The following is a 21,808-nucleotide window of genomic DNA, read 5'->3' as shown; positions in this document are numbered from 1 at the left end:
GGGAGAGCGTGGTACTGGTAACACCAAGGCTACGGGTTTGGATCCCATACCCACCAGCTGCCAAAAAAACCCAACAAGATACACATAGGTTGAATAATTTTTTCCAAGATTCCATTGCTTGTAAGTGACAGAACCAGAATACTAACATGTCTTTTGACTTCAACTATAGTAGTGGTACCACTATGCAGCAGCTGCTTATATCTAAGAGATCAGGCCCTTCCTTATCGCTTTCCACAGATGTCACTTTACCATAGGTCATCATTATTTTATCCTTATGATACACCAAGCATGGCTGCCATGAATGTACTCAATGCATTCTAGTTTCGAAAATGGTTTCAACTTATTCAAACAACACTAAACTAAATTGTTGTTATTTTAGTCCCACATATATACTTTTTCCCATTCTTTTCCTTCTCCTGAAATATCCCTTGCAAATCTATACCTGACAATTCAAATCTAATAATACATTCAAGTCCCAGGCATTATCTTATCAAATTCCAAGTTGTAAAAAACTACAATCCAAACTGTTTCTCACTACATCTCATTAGGACTTTTACACATCTATATATACCATAGAACCATACATTTAAGCCATAGATAACCTGTAATAATTCTTTAGTTTTTAGACAAACTTCACTTCAGAACCCAAACTAATTCCCTGGGACTTCTAAGCCTTAGTTTTTTGCACTATATATACTATACTGATCGAATGAATCCTGCAAATTAGCAGAATTGTTCTATGTATATATTTAGCCCATAGGTTGAAAAAAGCAAGGAAATAATTCCTTATGGGTATATGCAGAGGTGAGAAAGTCAAGTCAAGGAATGCTCTTTTTTTTTTTAACATTAGTAATGTTCATATTTAAAAATAAAAAGACACAGTACCTCAGAATCCCAAGGTGAGTCTACATCTTCCTCTTCTAATCCTAATGCAGACTTCATATCTATAAAATGTAGTCACAGATACATTAATGAGAATATTTATTACTGTGAATTTTAAATACACATACAAGTCTATTTCCATTCATGAATATTTTTAAAAAATAAAAATAAAATAATAGCAAAAAATAATTGCAGAGGTTGAAGCAGTTTCGGGAAGAGGTTGGTAGTATGAAGAAAGATAGCAAAACATTTACAGAAATGGATATCACATTTGGTTCTAAACACTTTAATTGGATTTTTATAATAGTATTTAAGCACAGAAAAATTTTTATAGATATTTACTAACTTACCACTTTTATTATTGTTGTGCATTCCATCAACAGAAGTCAAATTGTCATTTGTTTGCTCTCGTGGAGCACTTTCGATACCAATACCATTTTCCTTTGTTCCAGTTGTTGGCTTTGTTGTTCCTTCCTATAAAATAAAAAAAATCAACTTCAGGGCCAACCTGTGGCTCACCTGGGAGAGTGTGGTGCTGATAACACCAAGGCCACAGGTCCAGATCCCTATATAGAGATGGCCAGTTAGCTCACTTGGAAGAGGGTGGTGCTGACAACACCAAGTCAAGAGTTAAGATCCCCTTGCTGGTCATCTTTTGAAAAAATAAAAATAAAAATAAAAAAATAAAGATATAAATAAATAAATAAAGCAACTTCAGAAAACATTATATTTACGCACTCATGCAGTCAGTCAGTCAGTCAGTGTGGCAACAAACATTTATTGTGTCTATCAAATTATAGGCACTATCCTGGGAGAAGGTGGACAAAATAGAAGACAGATTCTGCCCTAAATTCTAGTAGAGGCAGAGATATATCAAAACTATAATTCACTAGTTCTACAACTGAAGTGAATAAAGTACAGTAAGGGTACAAAGGAGAACAGTCAGGTCTACTTGGGAAACTCAGAAATGCTGCAAACATAGGGCCATATTTTGAAACACAAAGTGCAGAGAGACGGAGTGAAGGCCATTCTAGACAGGGCAACTCGAGCAAACGGATGGGGCACAAACAGCATGGCAAATGAAGTGGCTAATTAGAGTCACCCAGCTGTCATCTCTGACACAAAGAAAGTCCAAAACAACAAGTGGATAGTCACAGAATTTCTGGGAGAAAACACTGGAACTCAGCAAAAGAGTGAGGAAGACTCCCTGAGGTTCAGAAATGTACAGTGGCAGCACAGAAAGACAAGTAAATCATCCAACTAGGGTCAGCTTGGAGCCAGGAGAGAATTCTTACTGTAGGTAAAAGATAGGCAAGGGGAATCCTGAATAACCTTGTTCATGCCACGAGCACCAGCAACCCAAGTTATAAGGAAGCATGGCCCTTACAGGCTGTGAGCCCAGTGCGGGGAGCTGCTGGGAGCTGATGCAACTGCATTAATCCAGAGAGGAAGTTCGCACTGAGCCCCTCCCCATTCCCCAGGTCCTGGGCTGTCCCCAGGACACTGCCATTTTGTGATCAGAACCACCACCCAGATGCATTTTACACTGGAGCCCAAACCCCAGAATCTCCACAGCCCTGAGTCCCCTTCTCCAGCATCCTAGACCACATGGCACTCTGCACCCCTGAGAACAGGTGATCTAGCACAGTGCAGAGGCCACCCCCAGGACAGAAGGAGTCAGTGCTCACAGTTTGCAGAGCAAGAGAGCTGACCGACTGGAGTCCTTCATCACTGGTGGCAGCCCTACTCTACTCAGTGGAGCACCCATGCACCTCTCCAGGAGCAAAGAGTCCTGCCACAGCTCCAGCAAACCTGCCTAGAGCCATCCACTCCAGCGGGGATGCTGCAGAGCAAACCAGCAATTCTCCTGGAGATACAGAGACCTGCTCACAACCCCAGCAACCTTGAACAAAGTGGCTAACTCTAGCTGAGAGCTGCAAGTGCCCCAGTGTCTCTCTTGGAGGCAGCAGGTCCCACCCATGACCCCAGCTACCCTACCCAGGGTGGCCCACTCCACAGAGGAGCTAAAAAGCTCCCCATTTTCTCTCTTGGGGGCTCAGAGTCCCACCCATGGCCCTAGAGACCTTGTTCAGTGTTGCCCACATCAGCTGAAGAGATTCAGAGCACCCCAGCACCTCTTTTGGGGTTGCTGGCCCAGCCCAAAGCCCCAGTGACCCCACCCAGAGTCACCCATTTCAACTGAGAAGCTGCTAAGTTCCTCATCATCTCCCTAAAAGTTCAAGATCCTTGCTACAGTGCCAGCAATCCTGCCCAGAGTTGTCAATTTAAGCTAAGGAGCAGCAGAGCACCCCAGTGCCTCTATCAGGGGTACACAATCCTGTCTGTGGTACCAGTAAGCCCACCGAGGGTCACCCACTCTGGCTGAGGAAGTGCAGAGCACCCCAAAGCTACTCTCAAGAGCCTGAGACCTCACCCATGACCTCAGTGACCGATCCAGTGTCACTCACTCCAGCAAGGAGCTGCTGAGAGCCCCAGTACCTACACCATGAAGGCACTCACAGACAACTCCAACATTGAATATAGTTGAAAAAAATCACACACAGATTACTCTACTGTGTTCCACCAGAAGCAAACCTAAAACACTCTACCCATTGACACTACAGAACACATCCACAGGAAAGACACTCTCCCTTCAAATGCTACTCCAGAAAACTAGAAGTGACTGTTCCACCAGACACCCAGACATCAATGTAGGGATATAAGAAACATGAAAAAACAGAGAAACATGACAACCCCAAAAGAATGTAAGAATTCTTGAGTGCCAGACCCCAAAGACAAGAAAATCTGCCTGAAAAGGAATTCCAAATAATAATCTAAAGGAAATTCAATGAGATGCAAGAAAAAGCAGACAACATAATGAAATGAGAAAAACCAATGATCTGAAGGAGAAATTCAACAGAGACAGATATCATAAAAAAAAACCAAGCAGAAATCTTGGCACTGAAAAATGCATTAAATGAAATAAAAAATACAACTGAAAGCCTAAGCAAGAGGCTAGATCGAGCAGAAAAAAGAATTACTTAACTTCAAAAGGTGTTTTTCAAAATAAGTCAGACAAAGAAAAAAAAGAAAGGAAGCCTTTGAGATTATGGGACAACTTTAAACATACAAACATCTAAATTAAGGGTGTTCCTGAAGGGGAAGAAAAAGAAAAAGTCACAAATACCTCTATAATGAAATAATCTCTTATATCTCTCAAAACTTCCTAAGTATTGGAAGAGATATGGACTTCCAGATCCAGGAAGCTCAAAGATACTCAAACAGTTTTAACACAAAAAGGTCCTCTCTGAAAGATATTGTGGTCAAATTGTCAAAAGTCAAAGACAAAGAGAAAATTCTAAAAATAGCAAGAGAAAAGCAACCTATAAGGGAATACCCAACAGACTAACATCAGATTTCTTAGCAGAAACCCGATAGGCCAGGAGAGAGTGGGATGATATATTCAAAGTGCTAAAAGTAAAAAAACTGCCAGCCAAGAATACTATACCCAGAAAAACTATCCCTCAGAAATGAAGGAGAAATAGAGTCTCTCCCAGACCAAAAAGAAAAAAAAACTGTGGGAATTCCTCACACTAGACCAGCCCTATGAGAAATCCTTAATGGAGTCTAAGTTCTACTGGTGTACAATAGTGTTAGGCATCTATAATTAACAATAGTTTATTGTATGTTCTCAAATGTCTAGAAGAGAGCAGTTCAAATGTTGTCATCACAAAGAAAAGATAAAGTTTTGCAGTAATGAATATGCTAACCACCCTGATTTGATCATTACACATTGTGTACATGTACTGAAATATAACTCTGTACTCCATAAATATGTTACAGTCAACACATTTCAATTAAAAAATACATAAATTTCTTTAAAAAAAAAATTACTGACCTCCAACAATGTTCTAGCCTCTAGCTTCTGAAGGTCATGTTTTGCCTCTACTAGAGTCAAACAAAGTAAAGAGAACATGAAAATATTTGTAATTTCAAATCAATGAAAAAACACAAGAATAAGCAGTTTTCAAATAGCTTACGAATTTTCATGGATTGCCGAGAAGCACTGATTAGCTTTGTTAAGTCTGGTTTTGGAACATTCTAGAAAAAAAAAAATAACAGCTTTAAGAATAACAAAAATCAAATTTAATAAAATAATTTCAATATTCACCATTACTATACAATCTAACACAGAGAGCACAATCAGATTGTGACTCAGAGTCACTCAGATGTAGATTCAAACCCCAATTCTTCTGCATCTTCTCATAGGATGAAGATTATGACGGATGATCCAGATATCCCCAAAATATTACTCTCCTTTACCCCTAATTGATTATTAAGTAAATACCATGATATCCATTCTTTTCTGTTCTTTTTTGGCAGCTGGCCAGAACAGGGATCCAAACCCATGACCTTGGTGTTGTAAGACTATGAGCTAACTGGCCTGTCCTATATGCATTATTTTCTTAACTGAAATAACACAGAATAAAAATTTATCCCTAGGTAATTTACAGTGCTATTTTAAAAAGTAACATAAAAATCTTAAATGAATTACTTGTTATATTGTGAAACGTGCTGGCATGATTTATATTTGCATAAATTACCTCTTATGGGAGAAAATATGAGAGTTTAGTTTTTAGTAGTATCTTGTTGAGATGTGTTGGAATTGCAAACAGTGTAAATTGTTTATACTCAGTCAAAAACTATAGAGAAATCATTGTGGAAATTTAGCTCCTTCCAAAAGAGAGAAAAAAATCAGGAATAAACCTTGTGGGGCAATGACTGTTGAATGAAAACAACACATAGCTACTAAATAAAAAATGTATACAATATGCTGACAATGGAGACAGAGATGGACTGAAGAAATGTTTTCTGTGAGTTCTGTGACCCACTCAGCAAAGTAGTCCAACCTAAAGAAGGTGTTGTTGGAACCCCAATTTATATCCAGTCAGTCAGAAGCACACATAAAACAACCTGGAGAGTGTAACTGGCATCTCAGAAGTGTGGGAGGGCAGTCTTGGGGACTGAGCCCTCAACCTGTGAGATCTGACGCTCTCCAGGTACACAGTGTCAGAACTGAACTGCAGGACACCCAGCTGGTATCTGCTGCTGAACTTGCTTGCTGCTGGGGAGAAATCCCCACACATTTGGTCACAGAAGTCAGTCTTATGTGCTGATAATTATGCTGTGACAGCAGAGGAAAGACAGTATGTGTCTTTCTCTCTTACAGCTTGTAACTCTCCATTATATAGAGATTCATTTGTCTCTTCATTTATTCACATTCAAAAACATTAAAATGTGTCTTACATGCAAGACCTTATTCTAGGTGCTCCAGGATATACACACATATGTTTCCTAATCTCTAGTACGTCATAGTGATTCAGGAGCTTTAAAATAAATATTTAAATAACTAAATACAAAAACTTATGAAATTTGAAACTTTAGAATGTGATATATGGACTTCTGGTGATTTTTTTTTAATACTTCAATGCAAAAAAATTCTGAAATTAAAGTTTTACCATATGGTTATTAAGAGTCTCTGCTTCTAGAACTGGTTATTACTTGGGGCAAAACATGTATTCTTCAATTAGATGAAGAGTTTTAAATATACAAGTTCTCTTAAGGGAATGACTTAGAAAATACAATGGAATCCCTTTGTAATAGATTTTGAGAAAGAGAACTTAAATTTCTAAATTTCCACAATTTCTAATATTATTTTAGCCCAAAAAAAGAACCAAGGCTAGAAACAGAGAAAAATCTCTCCTAAAAACTATATAACACCAAAATAAAAAATATCCAAGAAAAAAGAAAACTATATGCTATGTTCTACACAGTTTTGGAACTGAAAGTCAACAGGGAGATTCCATGATTACTATAACTAATTAGATCCACTAAAGATTTATTTAGGCATGAGTATTACAAAGTCATACTAGTATGATTTAAAAGTCACAATAAGAATTCTTATCCAAAAAAAAAAAAAAAAAGAATTCTTATCCAAATAATCCTTGACTAAATTTCATATTCCTCTATTGTGGGAAAGCTTTTCCTAATATAACCTTCCTGCCATTATGTATTTTCTAGCTCATTCTTTTTTTCAGCCCCAACTACTTCAAAGTATTTACCAATCCTCTGGTATTTATCAAAGTAAAACAAAAAACCAACTAGTCATATTTCTATAACATGGTTTTCCTCTGACCAAATTTCTATTGCACACATAAAACAACGATAGGTAGAAGACTACTAAATTCTAAACTAAATTCAGAGCAAGAAAATTAATTTCACAAGAAAGCACTTTACCTCAGTATCAAAATCTAAGTCATCAATTGATGAAGGCCATGAATCATCAGGACCAGGTTTGTCAGAAAGCCTTTAGAGGAAAAACAGACAATAAAAATGAGTGAGCTCATTTAAAAAAAAAAAAAAAAATCTGTTGAAAGGTTGGCTATCTGTATGTTAAATGATATTTCTTGATATTATAAATATTTGACCTCTGTTTTAAAAAAGCTTTTACATATTATTTCTGCCTCTACCTCTCCCAATGTATGAGATATTCAATGAAGGCTCACTTTTAGTTCCATAACAAAGAGCAACAGCCAATATATTGGTAGAACCTAAGAATAATCTGTCTTCACAAATTGTCTGTCCTGAAGGCTAACCTGAAAATCCAATTAATGGCTGATATAACTTTTGTTACCTGAATTGGAACAAACACGATTGCATAAAACAAGGTAGAAAGATACACTGTCCCTTTTCTATTGTCTATCTTTAGTTCAAAGACTAATCTATGTAACTCAAAAATGGCAGGCTTGGTTCTTCAGCATGGAAACCACTTATTAGGAAGGCCCCATTGCTTCCCTTTACCCTAATATTGGAGTGAGCAGGACTGAAGCCATGTTGGGACCTCAAATCACATGGGCTCTAAAAGATTTTTAAAAGATACAGGTTTTCTTCTTGGCATGGATTTCTCTGAGTTCCCTCTTTTCCCATGGTTATTTGACGTTCTGGACCTTGGTTATACAGGAAGATGACACTATTTACATGAAGGCAAAGTTGTTTTCCAGCTGGCCTGGAGCTGCAGACTTGCACATATATCCAGACCCTGGGAAACCAAGGAAGATATCAGTAAAGGTATACTGATTCCACCCCTCCAGCAGGACCATGAGATACCAGCAAGGACAGCAGCAGAAACAAAACGAGCCTTGGTGAGACTACACCTGGCCTCTTGCATGTCCTCCTCCCTCCTGCTTTTCATTTCCCACATTCCATTCCCTCAGCTCCTCTTTAAAAGCCCCCTGAAACCCTAAAGCAGGGAGACAGTTCTGGTCTGTCTCCTCAGACATCTGATTATAAACTTCCTGCCTCACACCAACATTCGGGACTGACGAGTCTTTTGTTTCTGAGCATAGAAGAGCAGGATGTGGATGCCAGTAACACTAAAACAGTACAGGGGATCCCCTGAAATGTGTGAAAGCTAAATGTGCCTACGTTAAGAACAAATGTACACCTTGTTATTGGGAATAATCTTCCCAAAGAGAGTAAAACATTACAAATTATAAAATCCAATTGTTTTCCCTATATAGGTCCTGCCTTATTCAGAGTCGTGGTAGTCCTACCTCTGTTTCCCTAATTACTACCTAAATATCTTCCTTCCTATGGGCTCCTCCTCCCAGATCCCTCTTTTGCAGGGCTCTCCAATCTTTACATCTTCAGCCAATGAAGGCACAGATTCCTGAAACAAGGATGGGCTCAGATAACCCAGTTAGGAGCTCTCTATTTCCCTGTTCCTGGAAAACAAGCTAAATGGAGTCTCAGTCTTCTACCCCTGCATAGGTATGTTACAACTACCCAACTGAAGCTCCATGACTGATTTTTACCAGCCAATCTTACGCCTACCCTATCCAATATGTACATGGGAAGGACATCAGTGAACTGGGAAAAGAGATGGAGGTGAGGAGAGTCCTGCCTTGGGGTACAGATCTATGCAGTTGGGCAACCTCCAGGCCCCCAGTGCTCAAGTACTAACCCTCCTCTGTAAATTGGAGTGGAAGTAGATGATACCACATTCCTGTCTGCTGTCGAGACTCTTCCCAGTGGCTCAAATTATTTTAACAACTGTGATAGAAACCTTAAAGTTTGTCAGTTCCTCCAATTAAACAAACACAAAAAAGCAGCAACCCATTCACGACTCCCTTGAACCTCCTATTTTAATATGCCTTTCTAGATAACTCCCAATATCCTGTGTCCTTTTTTCCTGTAATTTACCTTTATCACACTTATAACAAATGCCAAGACTTTGATCTCTTTTCTAAAACCCTTATTCCTATCCAACCTAGTATTGTTCCTTTTCAAACTTGATCCCTCCTCTGCTAATTCCATTCTTATCCTCTTCCATTGGGTTCACTAGACCCACTCCCCTTTCTATGAGCAAAACACTCACCTACAGGATGAAAAATGCAAAGACTACTGGGCTTAGAATTAAGAAACCTCAGTTCAAATCTCACTTCTGCAGTTACTATAGCCACATAAATCACTTTAATTTCTTTTAGTTTCAGGTTCTCCATCGGAACAACCAGGATGTAAAACACAGGTTTTACACAGAAATACTAGAGAGTGTTTTGGTTAGTCTCTAAGATTCCTTAAAATCTTAAAAAATCTTGGGCCAGCCCGTGGCTCACTCGGGAGAGTGTGGTGCTGATAACACCAAGGCCACGGGTTCGGATCCTATATAGGGATGGCTGGTTTGCTCACTGGCTGAGCATGGTGCTGACAACACCAAGCCAAGGGTTAAGATCCCCTTACCAGTCATCTTTAAAAAAAAAAAAAATCTTAAAAAATCTAGAAACTTTTGATTCTGTCTAGAGAAAAATGGGGAATACTTAGCTGGCAGAAATGGAAAAAATAGAATAAAGGAAACACCAAGAAAGGCAGAGAAGAAAGTTTAAAAAATCAGTAAAAGACTACAGAAAAGTCATGAAAGAAGAAAAAAGAATCTGGAAAAAAAGAAAAAACTTCAGGGAACTGAAGAGGCAGGCATGGGTAACAGACTGAAGGGAAAACCAGACTGAAAAGTCAGTAAGTAAAAAAATTAATTAGAAATATCCTCTAAATAGGTGCTCAATGTAATCAACATAACGTGGTCTACATATGGATATTCTTCACTTAGAGTAAAACAATTCCTCTCTAGGATTTGCCTGATCTTTTGCTCATAGAATATCTATGTTCCTGTGGCCACAGCTCAGTGAGATCTGCCCTAAAAAATTTGATGGGAAAAACAAGGGTACTCATTACCACCATAATTGTCAAATATATTAGGACAAACTCTTAGACTAATCAGCCTTCTTAGAAAACCTCTAAATCAGAGTTAACACATAACTAAATTTGATTTTCTGAACTGATCTGATCTGAACCTGGGTCTTGATCCCAGTCTAGACAGGTCCCTATGCTGATGGGCAAGAGAATGGATTTGGGACTCTGGCAGGCAGATGGTCAAATAATTGGTTAGCTACATGTTAACTAAGGGATCATGAACCAATTAATCAATGTCTCTGAACCACAGGTGCCTAATTACTAGGTTATAATAGCACAGAAACTTTGCAAAGCTGTCGTGATGACTATAAGAGATAACAAATATTAAGCACATAATTGGTGTCTAGCCCATAGTAAAACACTCAACAATATTAGTTTCTTTTCTCTGCATTCCCTTAATTAACATATAGTTTTTTAAAAATCTGTAAAATCCTACCTGCTTAAAGAGTCATCTTCAGAACTCTCATTCTCTATTAAAGAAAAAGTAAAATACATTTTAAATCAACAATAGATAAGTACAGAATATTAAAATTATAAGACTTTGATGCTTTGTTACAAAGTATTCCTTTGGACCATACCCGAAGACCATACTGAAATGAATATTAATTATACCACTGGTAGGCAATTAAAGCATTAAAACTCATACTTCCCTTCCTTTGTATTTATCAAAAGCAAGAAAGAAAAATGGAATTTATCAAACTTTGATACCTACAAGCTAACTGCTCAGTAGAATGACCATAATCTTTAGTGAACCCTATCAAACTGACAGAAAATGGGATAAGTAGCAGAATCAAAATCATAAGCTGACAGTGCCAGATGCCAATAGCATGATTTTTCTGGACTAATAGCATTAAGAGCAGTTAGAAGACAGTATACTTATTTTGTTGTGACACAACACAGTTTCTTCAGCTCTTCAGTTTAGAATGAAACACCCTCTCACAAGGAAGCTAGGTCTATGGGAACAGTACTTCACCGCATGGCAAAACACGGGAAACAGACCAGGGACAAGGACCCTTGCAAAGACCTTCCAGTTGCCAGTACAGAAGAACTTAAAAGAGATCAATGTATTTCCTCTTGGTACTCCTCTTCTGGAGAAGATGCCAGTAAGCTCACTTAGTTCTAGCTATTTTCTCTACCCTATGTTGTTGCAAACAAGGCTCAAATTCACCTACCACTTTACCTCCCCTGGAAAAAAAAACACACTGGAAACATCACTCCCTTAGGAGCATATCCACTCTGAATAGTACCTCATATTCACAGAGCAGCTGAAGAAGAAACACTGGAGAGATGGTGACAAGTTGCCAGGGAGTACTATATGTTATGAAAATAATATACAAAGCAAACCATCAACTCACTCGAACTACCAGAATGTGCCAAGAGTTGTCCCTCTCCCTAGTAGGAGAAGAAAAAATTCTTTTTCACTTTATTTAAAGCAAAACTGTGTGACTGTCTTGGCATTTCTCATGACAGAGAATGCAGATGTAGAAGGTCAGCCATGCTACAATAACACAGACTGTTTTCATATTCTTCCCTCAAAAGAAAAGAATCTGTGACCAACATATTGATTCATGTACACTATTCACTCTCTGGTCTTATTTCTAATTGCAAGGTAAGTATGAACGACTTTGTGATTCCAGTTTTGTCAACTGCAGCCTTGTGAGATTGTTACCTTCCATTGCTAGAGAGTCTTTCTGGACCCGCCTCACCTAGTGTGACGGTCCAGTTAGTGCTGTGTACTACTGCATGATGTCATTTTTCTCAGCTCTCCCCAAATGTCTATAGAAATTACCTTGGAACTTTAATGTTTTTAAACATTCAAAAATATGTCCACCACATTCTTCCAGCTATATAGTTATTCTGGAAAAAGAAAAACTATGGAGACAGTAAAAAGACAAGGGGCCTGGGGGAGGGAGGGATGAATAGGAAGAACACAGAGAATTTTTAGGCCGGTGAAACTATTCTCTGTATGATACTACAATGGTAGATACATGTCATCATATATTTGTCCAAACCCATAGAATGTACAACACCAAGAGTGAGCCCTAATGGAAACTAAGACTTTAGTGATATTAATGTGGCAATGCAGGTTCATCAGCTGTAATAAGAAATGTACCACTCTTCTGGGGGATATTGATGATGGAGCTATGCGTGTGGGGAGGGGCACCAGGCATACGGGAAATCTCTTTACCTTCCTCTCAATTTTGCTGTAAACATAAAACTGTTCTAAAACATAAAGTTACTTATTAAAACAAAGATATTGACTCGACCTGCTTTTTCCATATATTACAGCAAGACAGTCACCTTGACAATTGGAGATAATTAAAGATCAAAGTAACAGAATGTAAGTATTATTCTCCCAGACTGAATTATATAAAAATACATACAGCAAATAGTTTTAATTGCATACTTAGGCAAGAAAATAATTGATAAAAATGGTTGAATATTTTATCTTGTTTTATAATTAGAAACAAGGATATAACACAATATGAATTAAAACTGACCATCCATATATTGAAATAAAAGACAACTGTTATTCTAATTTTAAATCAGAAATCATTACGCCTATTATCTAACAATTTTACTGAGATGTTAATCAGATAAGAAGGACAGATTATAATTATCTAATATTGCCATAGTAATTTATGTACAAATATCTGTTAAATATTCACCAAAAGTCAAAAAAGTAACCAGCACTGCAACTTAATATGGATGATTCAACTGAAACCAGTACCATGTTATGTTATGTCATTTTATTATTTGCTATTAAAATAAAACTTTAAGACAATACACATTAAGCTGGGGCTGTAACTGCTATGCAGAAAAGACTTCATACAGCAGGCATGAGTCTGCTATTCTGTAAAAGGCCTGCTTGCAAGGCTAGCCCTTGGCTGGCATTTGGGAACTGGGATTTGGGAGGGTTCCCATCATTTACTAAGTAATAAGAGAGTGGTTCACTGTGCCTAAACTGCATGAACAAACACTGTGGTTTACTCTGAACAGCTGCTTTCCTTCTGGGAGTCTGGAAATTTGGTACATCAGAGGGAGGGGATGCCTAGGTGACTAGCCGCCATTAAAAAAAAAAGGTAGGTACTAAGTGTCTAATGACACCCTGGCACTGGCAGACAACATTGCACATGTGTTGCCATGGGAGAATTAAGCACATCCTGGTAACTCCACAGGAGAGGACTCTTGGAAGCTTGTGCTTTGTTTACTCCAGACTTCGCTCCGTGCACCTACTCCCTTTGCTAATTTTGCTTTGTATCTTCTCCACTGTAATAAATCCATGAGTATGACTCTGGTGAGTCCTGTGAGTCCTTCCAGTGAATCACCACACCTGGGGGTGGTCCTGGGAACCCCCACACAGTTGCATTATATGCAATTTTTACTATTTGAGTTCATGTGTTATATGTGACTATACTCGGAAAGTTATTTCATAGAATACCTTTCCCTAACCTGTTTTTCTTAATATTTGCCTTGGCGATTCCTGTATTTCTATATGTATTTGAATAAATGCATAAAAGGGATAGATGAAATAAATGATGTCAGAAAATAATGTGAAACAAGCAAAAATCCTATTTTCACCAGAATAAAAGAAGAGAATCTTCATGATTAACAATATATTCTATAGTATGAAAGTTTCTGTAAAGGAAATGAAGTCACTTTTCTCCAATTCAGCAGGGTTTAATTCCTTTGTATATGCAGAGTATACATAAAGCAAATGTATTTCACAGGGCCTGGTTTTCCAAAGCCTTGCAGTTTCAAATGTTAATCTTGCAAAAGACAGGAAATTTCCCCCAGGCTATAGTCTCTGTTGTAAGATAAAGAATTGTAACACAGCAAGGTTGCTGGCTCAAAGACAGGTTACTGACTAATATGTAAAGGTACTAGGAAATTGCTGTAAGGAGAGAGAATGTTTGCTAAAATCAAGCTTTTGTTGGTAGATTGACTTAACTTCTTGCAACTTGCATTATGGAACATCACCTTGTTTGTTTTACTGAATGTTACCAGCTTCTATTGTTAAACTTGTTAAACCATACTTAGCAAAAACCCCACCTATGTTCTCTTCCTGTAACTTCCTCATTTGGAGAATAAATGCAGGGAGAACCCCAATTCAGGGTTAATTTCCCAAACAGAAGGAATGCCTCTATCTTAAGGGTTCTGGGAGATTAACCCCTTTCGGGGCTTCTTACTGCTCAGAAGAGTTGGGCTTTGAGTAATCTTTGGTGGCTTCGTCACCCAGGGGAAAATGGGTGACAAATCCGTGGGAGGCAAAGCAACATGTATAATACTTATGCATCAGTCAGGTAACTGGGATACTTTATTTGGGGGAGGGGGATACTTTTAGAAAAACATATTGTCATTGTATATAGTATAATAATGTTCCTTCTATTATAGAATATAAATAGAGTTCCTTCTATTTGTTTCTAATCTTTTTCTTAATTTCTTTATACACCTAAAACACAGTTCACCTATTTAAGCAGTTCTTAGCAAAACAAATCAAAAAGTCAAAAAAATTGTATTCAAAATATAGGATAAGTTATCCACTCCACCCCCCAAATAGTGGATTTGATCAGTAAGGATAATAGGACTTTTAACTTATTTGGAAGGAAAAAAGTTAGTTATCTTATATATAAATGGTAAAAAGTGTTGTGATCCAATTGATCACATATTCTAGATAACACACAGATCACCAATTTCTGAAGAAATATAACACCATTAAAAGCACTTCACATTAAAACTATACCAGTTAAACTTAATTTGGGGGCAGCTGGCGGGTTAGTTTACTTGGGAGAGCATGGTGCTGTTAACACCAAGGTAAAGGGTTGGGATCCCCATACCAGCCAGCCACAAAAACAAAAGAAAACAAAAAACTTAATTTGTACTTGACAATCCAGAAGACACTTTCTGGATTTAAAATCTTGGCATACAATCATCAGTAACACTGTCACTGTACTACAGATATTAAAGTTTATCATAAGAAACTAACAGAACACCAGATTAACTTTAGGATAGGTAGCTAATTATCTTTGAAGGAAATATACACATCTGTCAAACATACATATGCTAGTAATATGTTCTAATAGTAGTAGTTTCCAAGACAATGTTCCTTAGGGAGGAATTTCAAAAAGAAGTAGTAAAAACAGACATATCAGAAGAAGGCAAATGAAAAAGGATTAAGAGAGATAGCACTAACAAATGTAGTCAGGTACTAACTTTTCTACTGACATCACCAGAATTACCAAAATACTGAGAACTAATATATCCTGCATATTATAACTTTTCACTAACCTTACTTGATAGAATTGATACTCCCTCCTCGAAATTCTAACAATTTTTTTTTTTTTTGCAACATCACTTTCTCTGATTCCTCTCCTACTTTCTCTAGCTACTGCTCAGTCTTCTTTACTAACTCTGCTCAGTCCACCCCTTAAATGTTGATATTCCCATGATTTTGTCACTGGCCATCTTCTCATTCTACACATTCCCCACCATGAACAAGCTCATTCAGACCAATGACTTTGCCTAATAATTAGAAGGATAATAAGATTATTCCAAGCCTGCATCTCCAACCTTAGAATTTTTCTTTCCTCTAGCTAGAAATGCCTATTATATAATTAGTTACTGAATACATGTGAATATTCTACTAAACATAACATGTATATAGAAGAAAGTGAGTCTTCCCTGTTCACCTGCTGCTCTTCTCTACTCATCTGACAATTTCCTACTCATTCCTCATGCCCAGTTTAAACATTAGAGCATAACCTGTGAATCATCTTAGATCTCTCTCTGCCCTCTAACTTTTTACATTCAAAAATCACTGAATCATATTAACTATACCTGTTTTCTACCTCTGCTTTATATTTCCACTGACACTGTCCTAGTTAAACATGGGCTCTTAACTGATGGCTTTCACAGGGGAAAAAAAAAAAAACAAACCCACTACTATTATTGTTATGTCCTAAAATTTTTTAAAGCAAAATAAATGAAAACAGCATAACACCAAGAAAAACACCAACATTTTTAAAAGAATGAACTGAGCTTCCTAACTTTATTTCACCATGGATGGGTGAAAACTTCACAATAGACTAATAGGACTGGTATCAAGGAAGCTATGACTTTGACTACTGCAAAAGCTTTCTTTGTCTCCCAGACTCTGTACGTGGTTACCTGACAACTATCCTCTATAGGAAGGGTAAGCAAATTACAGCCCACTGGCAAAATTAGGCTGGACATTTGGTTTTACAAATAAAGTTTTATGGAGCACAGTCATGCCTATTTGCTTACATATTATCAATGACGGCTTTCACACTACAATGGCAGTGTTGCATTGATGTGACAGAGACCACATGACCTAAAATATTTACTGACTCTTTATAGAAAAAGTTTCACAATTGATCCCTTCTTTATACCATATTACAATAATCTTTTGGCTAATGGTAACAGGATATCTTGTTCTAACAAAATTACTGTTATCATGTCAATTATCCAACAGACAGAAGAAAACATCTTGTTCTAATAAAGTAAATATAACTCATTTGGTTTAAACTTCTCAGGAATGAAGTCGATAATAGGGAGGCCTTATTGGTATAAGAATATGTAACATAACCTGTGCTTCTCAATGAGGAATTGCTTTTCTAACTTCTGTAATCAGAAGGTATTTTCAAAAAACAATCTACCTTGGTATTGGTGCACATTGGCTAAGTTTTGTAATTCTTATTGCCATTTGTTTATGGTACCAGAAACCATATTGTTGAGCTCCCAGTTTTAAAGACAGTTACTTTTCTAGTGACACATATTACTATGTAATAATTGGTATTTGTTTACTAAATACATTCCATTTATTGTAAAAATTAAAGATCTATTTTTATGACAAGCCCAACTGGTAATAATGTGATAACAGAGGCAACATACAACATACTAACTTAAAAATGTTTTTTCTCACTTATACAAAAATATCATAGAGGATTTTGGGAGCCATAATTAAATAAAGAAGTTTTTTTCAGACAATACTGCTTCAGATCATAAATAACCTACAATTAACTTCTTTTTTTTTTTTTTTTTTTTTTTATTTATTTTTTTTATTTATTTATTTTTTTTGCTGGGCTGAAGTTTTTATTTTTTTTATTTTTTTTTTTTAATTTTATTTTGTCGATATACATTGTAGCTGATTAATGCTCCCCATCACCAAAACCTCCCTCCCTTCTCCCTCTCCCCCTCCCCCCCAACCATGTCCTTTCTGTTTGTTTGTTGTATCAACTTCAAATAATTGTGGTTGTTATATCTTCTTCCCCTACAATTAACTTCTTAAATAATTCTGAATACTAGATTAAGAAAAATATTAAGAAAAAGTATACATGTAATGTACACATTAATTTTTTTTAAACTGCTCTTTTGTAATAAAAACTTCCTTACTCATACTTTTTGTATCCATGGTAGGACCACAAAGATCAATTCTCTATCAGAAATCTTACCTGGATTGCTATTTTGAGAAGAATCTTTAAGTTGCTGATCTTCTTTATATTTAGAAATTAGTCGGCAATCACTATGTATGAAAAAAACATGATAAATAAAATTATCATTTTAATACTGCTGTGGATTGGATGTCCCCCCAAAGCTCATTGAGACTTCACCCCAATGTGACAGTGTTAAGAGGCTGGAAAATACTATTGTGGTAATTGAAAGGTGGGGCTTTTAAGAGGTGATTAGATTATGAACACTATGCCCTAGGGAATGAATTAATCCACTGATGGTTTAGTGGTCGTCATGGGCATGGTTCTGATGGCTTTAAAAGGAGAGTGCAAGAGAAGCTCTCTCTCTTGCCAACCATCCACCATGGGATACCCTGCGTCACTGTAGCATCACCACCAACAAGACCCTCACCAGACGTATTACCTGGATTTGGACTTCCCAGCCTCTGAAACTATAAGCAATAAATACTGTTTCTTTACAAATTATCCAGTTTCAGGTATTTCTATTATAAGCAACAGAAATGGACTAATACAAATACTAATAGGAAAAATATTTACCAAATATAGTCTTAGAGTACTTCAGACAATATCAGAGCAACTATCAGAACTTTAATTATGCCATATACTTCAAATTTGTAAGCTCTACAAACTTTTTATTAAGCTTATAATTAAAGAAGAAAAAAAGTAGGGTGAAGTAGTCACGAACTGAGAGCAGTATAATGCAATAAATTAACTAGAGTTAGCTGGACATAATGGAAAGTGTCCTGAATTCAGGAAAAATTCTAGCTCTGTAACCAATAGATATTTGTTCGTGGACAAGTCACTTCTCATAGGCTCAATGTTTCTGTTAAAAAACAAGGATTTTACTGCCTTATTTCACTAGATTGTTATAAAGATTTAATAAGATAATATTTTTTAAATACTCAGGGAAATAGTGAAGTAATTAAATGATTTGTTTGTGAACTTTATTGCTGAAATCATTTTGGAATCCCAAATAAAACCCAAGATGTATTTTCTCATAGGTTCTAATATTCTAATGTTGCAGTTTTCAGAAAATGTTATTAAGTCCTAATTTTGGATGTTAGCTATTCTGTCCTTTGCAGATTATAATTCAGAGCATCTCAGCTGTTTTATAATTTATAACTAAATTTATTTATAAATATATTGTCTCATTAAACAAGATAACATAATAGTCCCCTAATAGTGAGTTAATCAATCACACTAAGGGAAGAAAACTAATAGATGTCAAGACCTGGCTTGGACTACTGCTATTCCTTCTCTATCTACTCAAACTCTGAACCAGTAGATCTTTCTTAGAATGATGCTTAAACTCCATGTTCATCTCCAACTAACTTAGAGGACAAAAAACTATACATTTATTTACTATGTTTTTAAGTTGAACACAGGCAACACAATTAACATTTCTCATTTCCAAGATGTGTACTAAGGACATATTAGCACACAACATTCCATGTGTAACTCAGCTTCGTTCTCATTTCATAGATCACCTCTCACGAATATTTTTGTAGTAAAAATCCTAATTGCAATATCGGGTATCACCCATTTTGACTCACACTGTTTTCTTGGAGCTAGTCAGCAAATACTCAAATAACCTTCGGGGGACTGCACAAAATATGGAATGTTTCACAAATTTACGTGTCATCCTTGCACACAGACCATGCCAGTCTTCTCTGTATCATTCCAATTTTAGTGCAGGTGCTGCCGAAGTGAACACAAAACCCTACTTTTATGCATGGATACTGAAGAGTCATGGATGGGGCTTAGCTCTGTTAAATCCAACTAACCTACTTTAAATTCAGAGAATTCTACTGAATCACTTCTTTATGAGGCAGAATTTGAAAGTATTTTGAAAACTTGAGGTAGAGATGCAATTAGCTTGAGAGATTTTCATTATTATAGCAGACAGATCACTTGAGGGCCCAACAGTAAGTTGGCATCGACTACTCTGCAGAAGGACAATATAGGACCTTCCACAACCTAAGAAAATGTACTACACACGATCTAAAAGGGCTATGGGGTACAGATCTGATAGCAAAGAAGAAAGGAAACTGCTCTCTTCCTGCAACATCATTTGAATCTCTCTGACAATTTAGAACAATCCCAACTAATATCTGTGAGGAGAAAACACAAACAAGGACCTCAAAGGATAACTCACCATGAAGGTCTAGGCTAAGATAAGGGCTCTGCACGAGATTTTGAGTATCAGGGGGAGGGTCCCTCCACTCACTATGTATGTGGCTAAAGCTAGGAAGCCCAGCTGCCAGAGCAGGAAGCTGGTGCTTTGGGAACAATGGCTGATCACATAAGCATATATATGTTAACTAAAGAAAGCTGTAACTCTGGAGTCTAAATATTGATCATCATGAAGACTGAGGGATCTGGATCAGTAAGGGCATCGTGGTGGCAAAGGTCAATCATTACTGGACTGCAGGACTAGTTTCAATAGCAACACTGCAGCAACAGAATCAACAGAAACAACAGAATGATTTGAATGTCCTTTTCTCCCCCTCAGTCTGACTTGTGAAAGTGGATTCTCCTCCTTGGACTTAGGGAACCCCATAGATTCTTGGAAAATTCAAGGAGGAGGGTGTAGGAGATAGCCACCAAGAAAAGTAGAAGATTTACTGTTAAACTGGACATTTCAAGACCCAAATAACCAATTAGGAAAATCAAACATGTGAAACTATTTGTACCCCATGCATAGCAATTATACTCGAAATGAAATGGATAACATTGGTATCCCTAAAGATAAAGGTCTTAAAAGTCCTGAGATAAAGAATACCACACCCATTGCTACTTCTAACTAGTCCAGCCTTTTGCTTGGTTTCTGGCTGATGAAGCGGTCTAACTCATTGCTATTTCAAAACTAGCTGAACCAAGCTATGAAATCTCACCTGATGTAGAAGATGTGATAGTTATAAGTACTTTAAACCTCAATTTAGTGTTAACTGGCATTTTAATGCAAAAACTGACATATTAGAACCACTAGTAACAGCATATTCTTCTGTAGTCCATTCTAAGTTATCTTTAGAAAAGGCATCAATACCTTGCTCAAGAAGAAGACTAACTATATTAGTTGATTCATAATTACAGCAAGCATGAGGGCTGTAATAAAATAACACAGAGAGAACTTCACCCTTATGAACTTTAAAAAAGGTATTTAAACAACTAATTTGCCATATTTTACCAATTTAATCTCATGCCCGTCTGTGTAGAATTGGCCATTTACACATACTAACAGAGATAAGCATCTTTGGTATTCACCTTTGTAAATCACCTCAAAGGCTAAAAGGAAGGGACAAAAAGGAGGCCTCGTTGTCCCACTGGGGTATTACGTAGTAGAAAGTGCTAACTGAAAGTCCTCTGATGGACGACAAACTATGCTGAGGTCACTTATTTGAAGTAGATAAGGATTTAAATGGAATATTCTCCTTTTTTTCCCTACTCTAATATAATACATTGTGATTCAAAGTCAGCTAGGGGTCAGATAGGTAAAGCTATTTCCAGTCTTAAAACAATACTATTAATAATGGTAATAATAGTAGTCATAGTAGTTTCAGTTAAGGATGCTGACAAGCATGTATTGGGCACGTAATTAAATGCTACATATATAATCTTACTGACTTACAACCACCATTGAAGAATACATTATTATCCTACTTTTCACATCAGAAAACATAGTTGGTGATAAGTAATGTTCCCAAGGTCACATCCTACCAAGTGGGAAAGCTAGGAATTAAATCCAGTCTTCTGTGCATCTAAAGCCTACCTCTTTGTTCTTTATCACTCACCTATGACTTATCTTCATTAAAGAAAAAGTTTATCCAGTTAAAGTAATCTATCTTCTCTCTGCCCATACCATTAAAAATAAAAACATTAAAATATACTAGAAATGAAAAAGAATTCAGATCCTTGCACTGGCCAGCTGAGGGGGAAAAAAACAGAAACATAAAAAAAGAAAGGCAGGGTTGGCTGGTTAGCTCAGTTGATTACAGCATGGTATTATAACACCAAGGTCAAGTGTTTGGACCCCTGTACTGGCCAGCAGCCAAAAAAAACCCAACAAGAAATGAAAAAGAAAAAAACTGATGAACCCACAGTGTCAAGTAATAGCAATTATTAATGATTTA

At 36.9% G+C, this 21,808-nt stretch overlaps 1 protein-coding gene and 1 non-coding gene across 4 annotated transcripts in view; both read right to left on the bottom strand.

Moving 5' to 3' along the window:
- ANKRD26 (ankyrin repeat domain containing 26) overlaps positions 1-21,808 on the bottom strand; it is a 100,462-nt gene that overhangs the window by 70,400 nt on the left and 8,254 nt on the right. For all 3 annotated transcript variants that reach the window (XM_063098792.1, XM_063098794.1, XM_063098793.1), the window contains exons 5-11: positions 17,661-17,731; positions 10,625-10,658; positions 7,180-7,249; positions 4,923-4,983; positions 4,781-4,830; positions 1,233-1,356; positions 886-944 (exon numbers count right to left, since the gene is read on the bottom strand). In XM_063098792.1, the coding sequence (XP_062954862.1) occupies positions 886-944; positions 1,233-1,356; positions 4,781-4,830; positions 4,923-4,983; positions 7,180-7,249; positions 10,625-10,658; positions 17,661-17,731 (469 nt within the window). The remainder of the gene's footprint in view (positions 1-885; positions 945-1,232; positions 1,357-4,780; positions 4,831-4,922; positions 4,984-7,179; positions 7,250-10,624; positions 10,659-17,660; positions 17,732-21,808) is intronic.
- LOC134381359 (U6 spliceosomal RNA) lies at positions 19,286-19,392 on the bottom strand. Its single transcript, XR_010023958.1, has one exon. It is a non-coding gene; the product is annotated as a U6 spliceosomal RNA (small nuclear RNA).

The sequence above is a fragment of the Cynocephalus volans genome, chromosome 6 (assembly GCF_027409185.1).
Source record: "Cynocephalus volans isolate mCynVol1 chromosome 6, mCynVol1.pri, whole genome shotgun sequence".
Taxonomy (NCBI): domain Eukaryota; kingdom Metazoa; phylum Chordata; class Mammalia; order Dermoptera; family Cynocephalidae; genus Cynocephalus; species Cynocephalus volans.
This window is presented reverse-complemented; position numbering and strand designations above follow the sequence as displayed.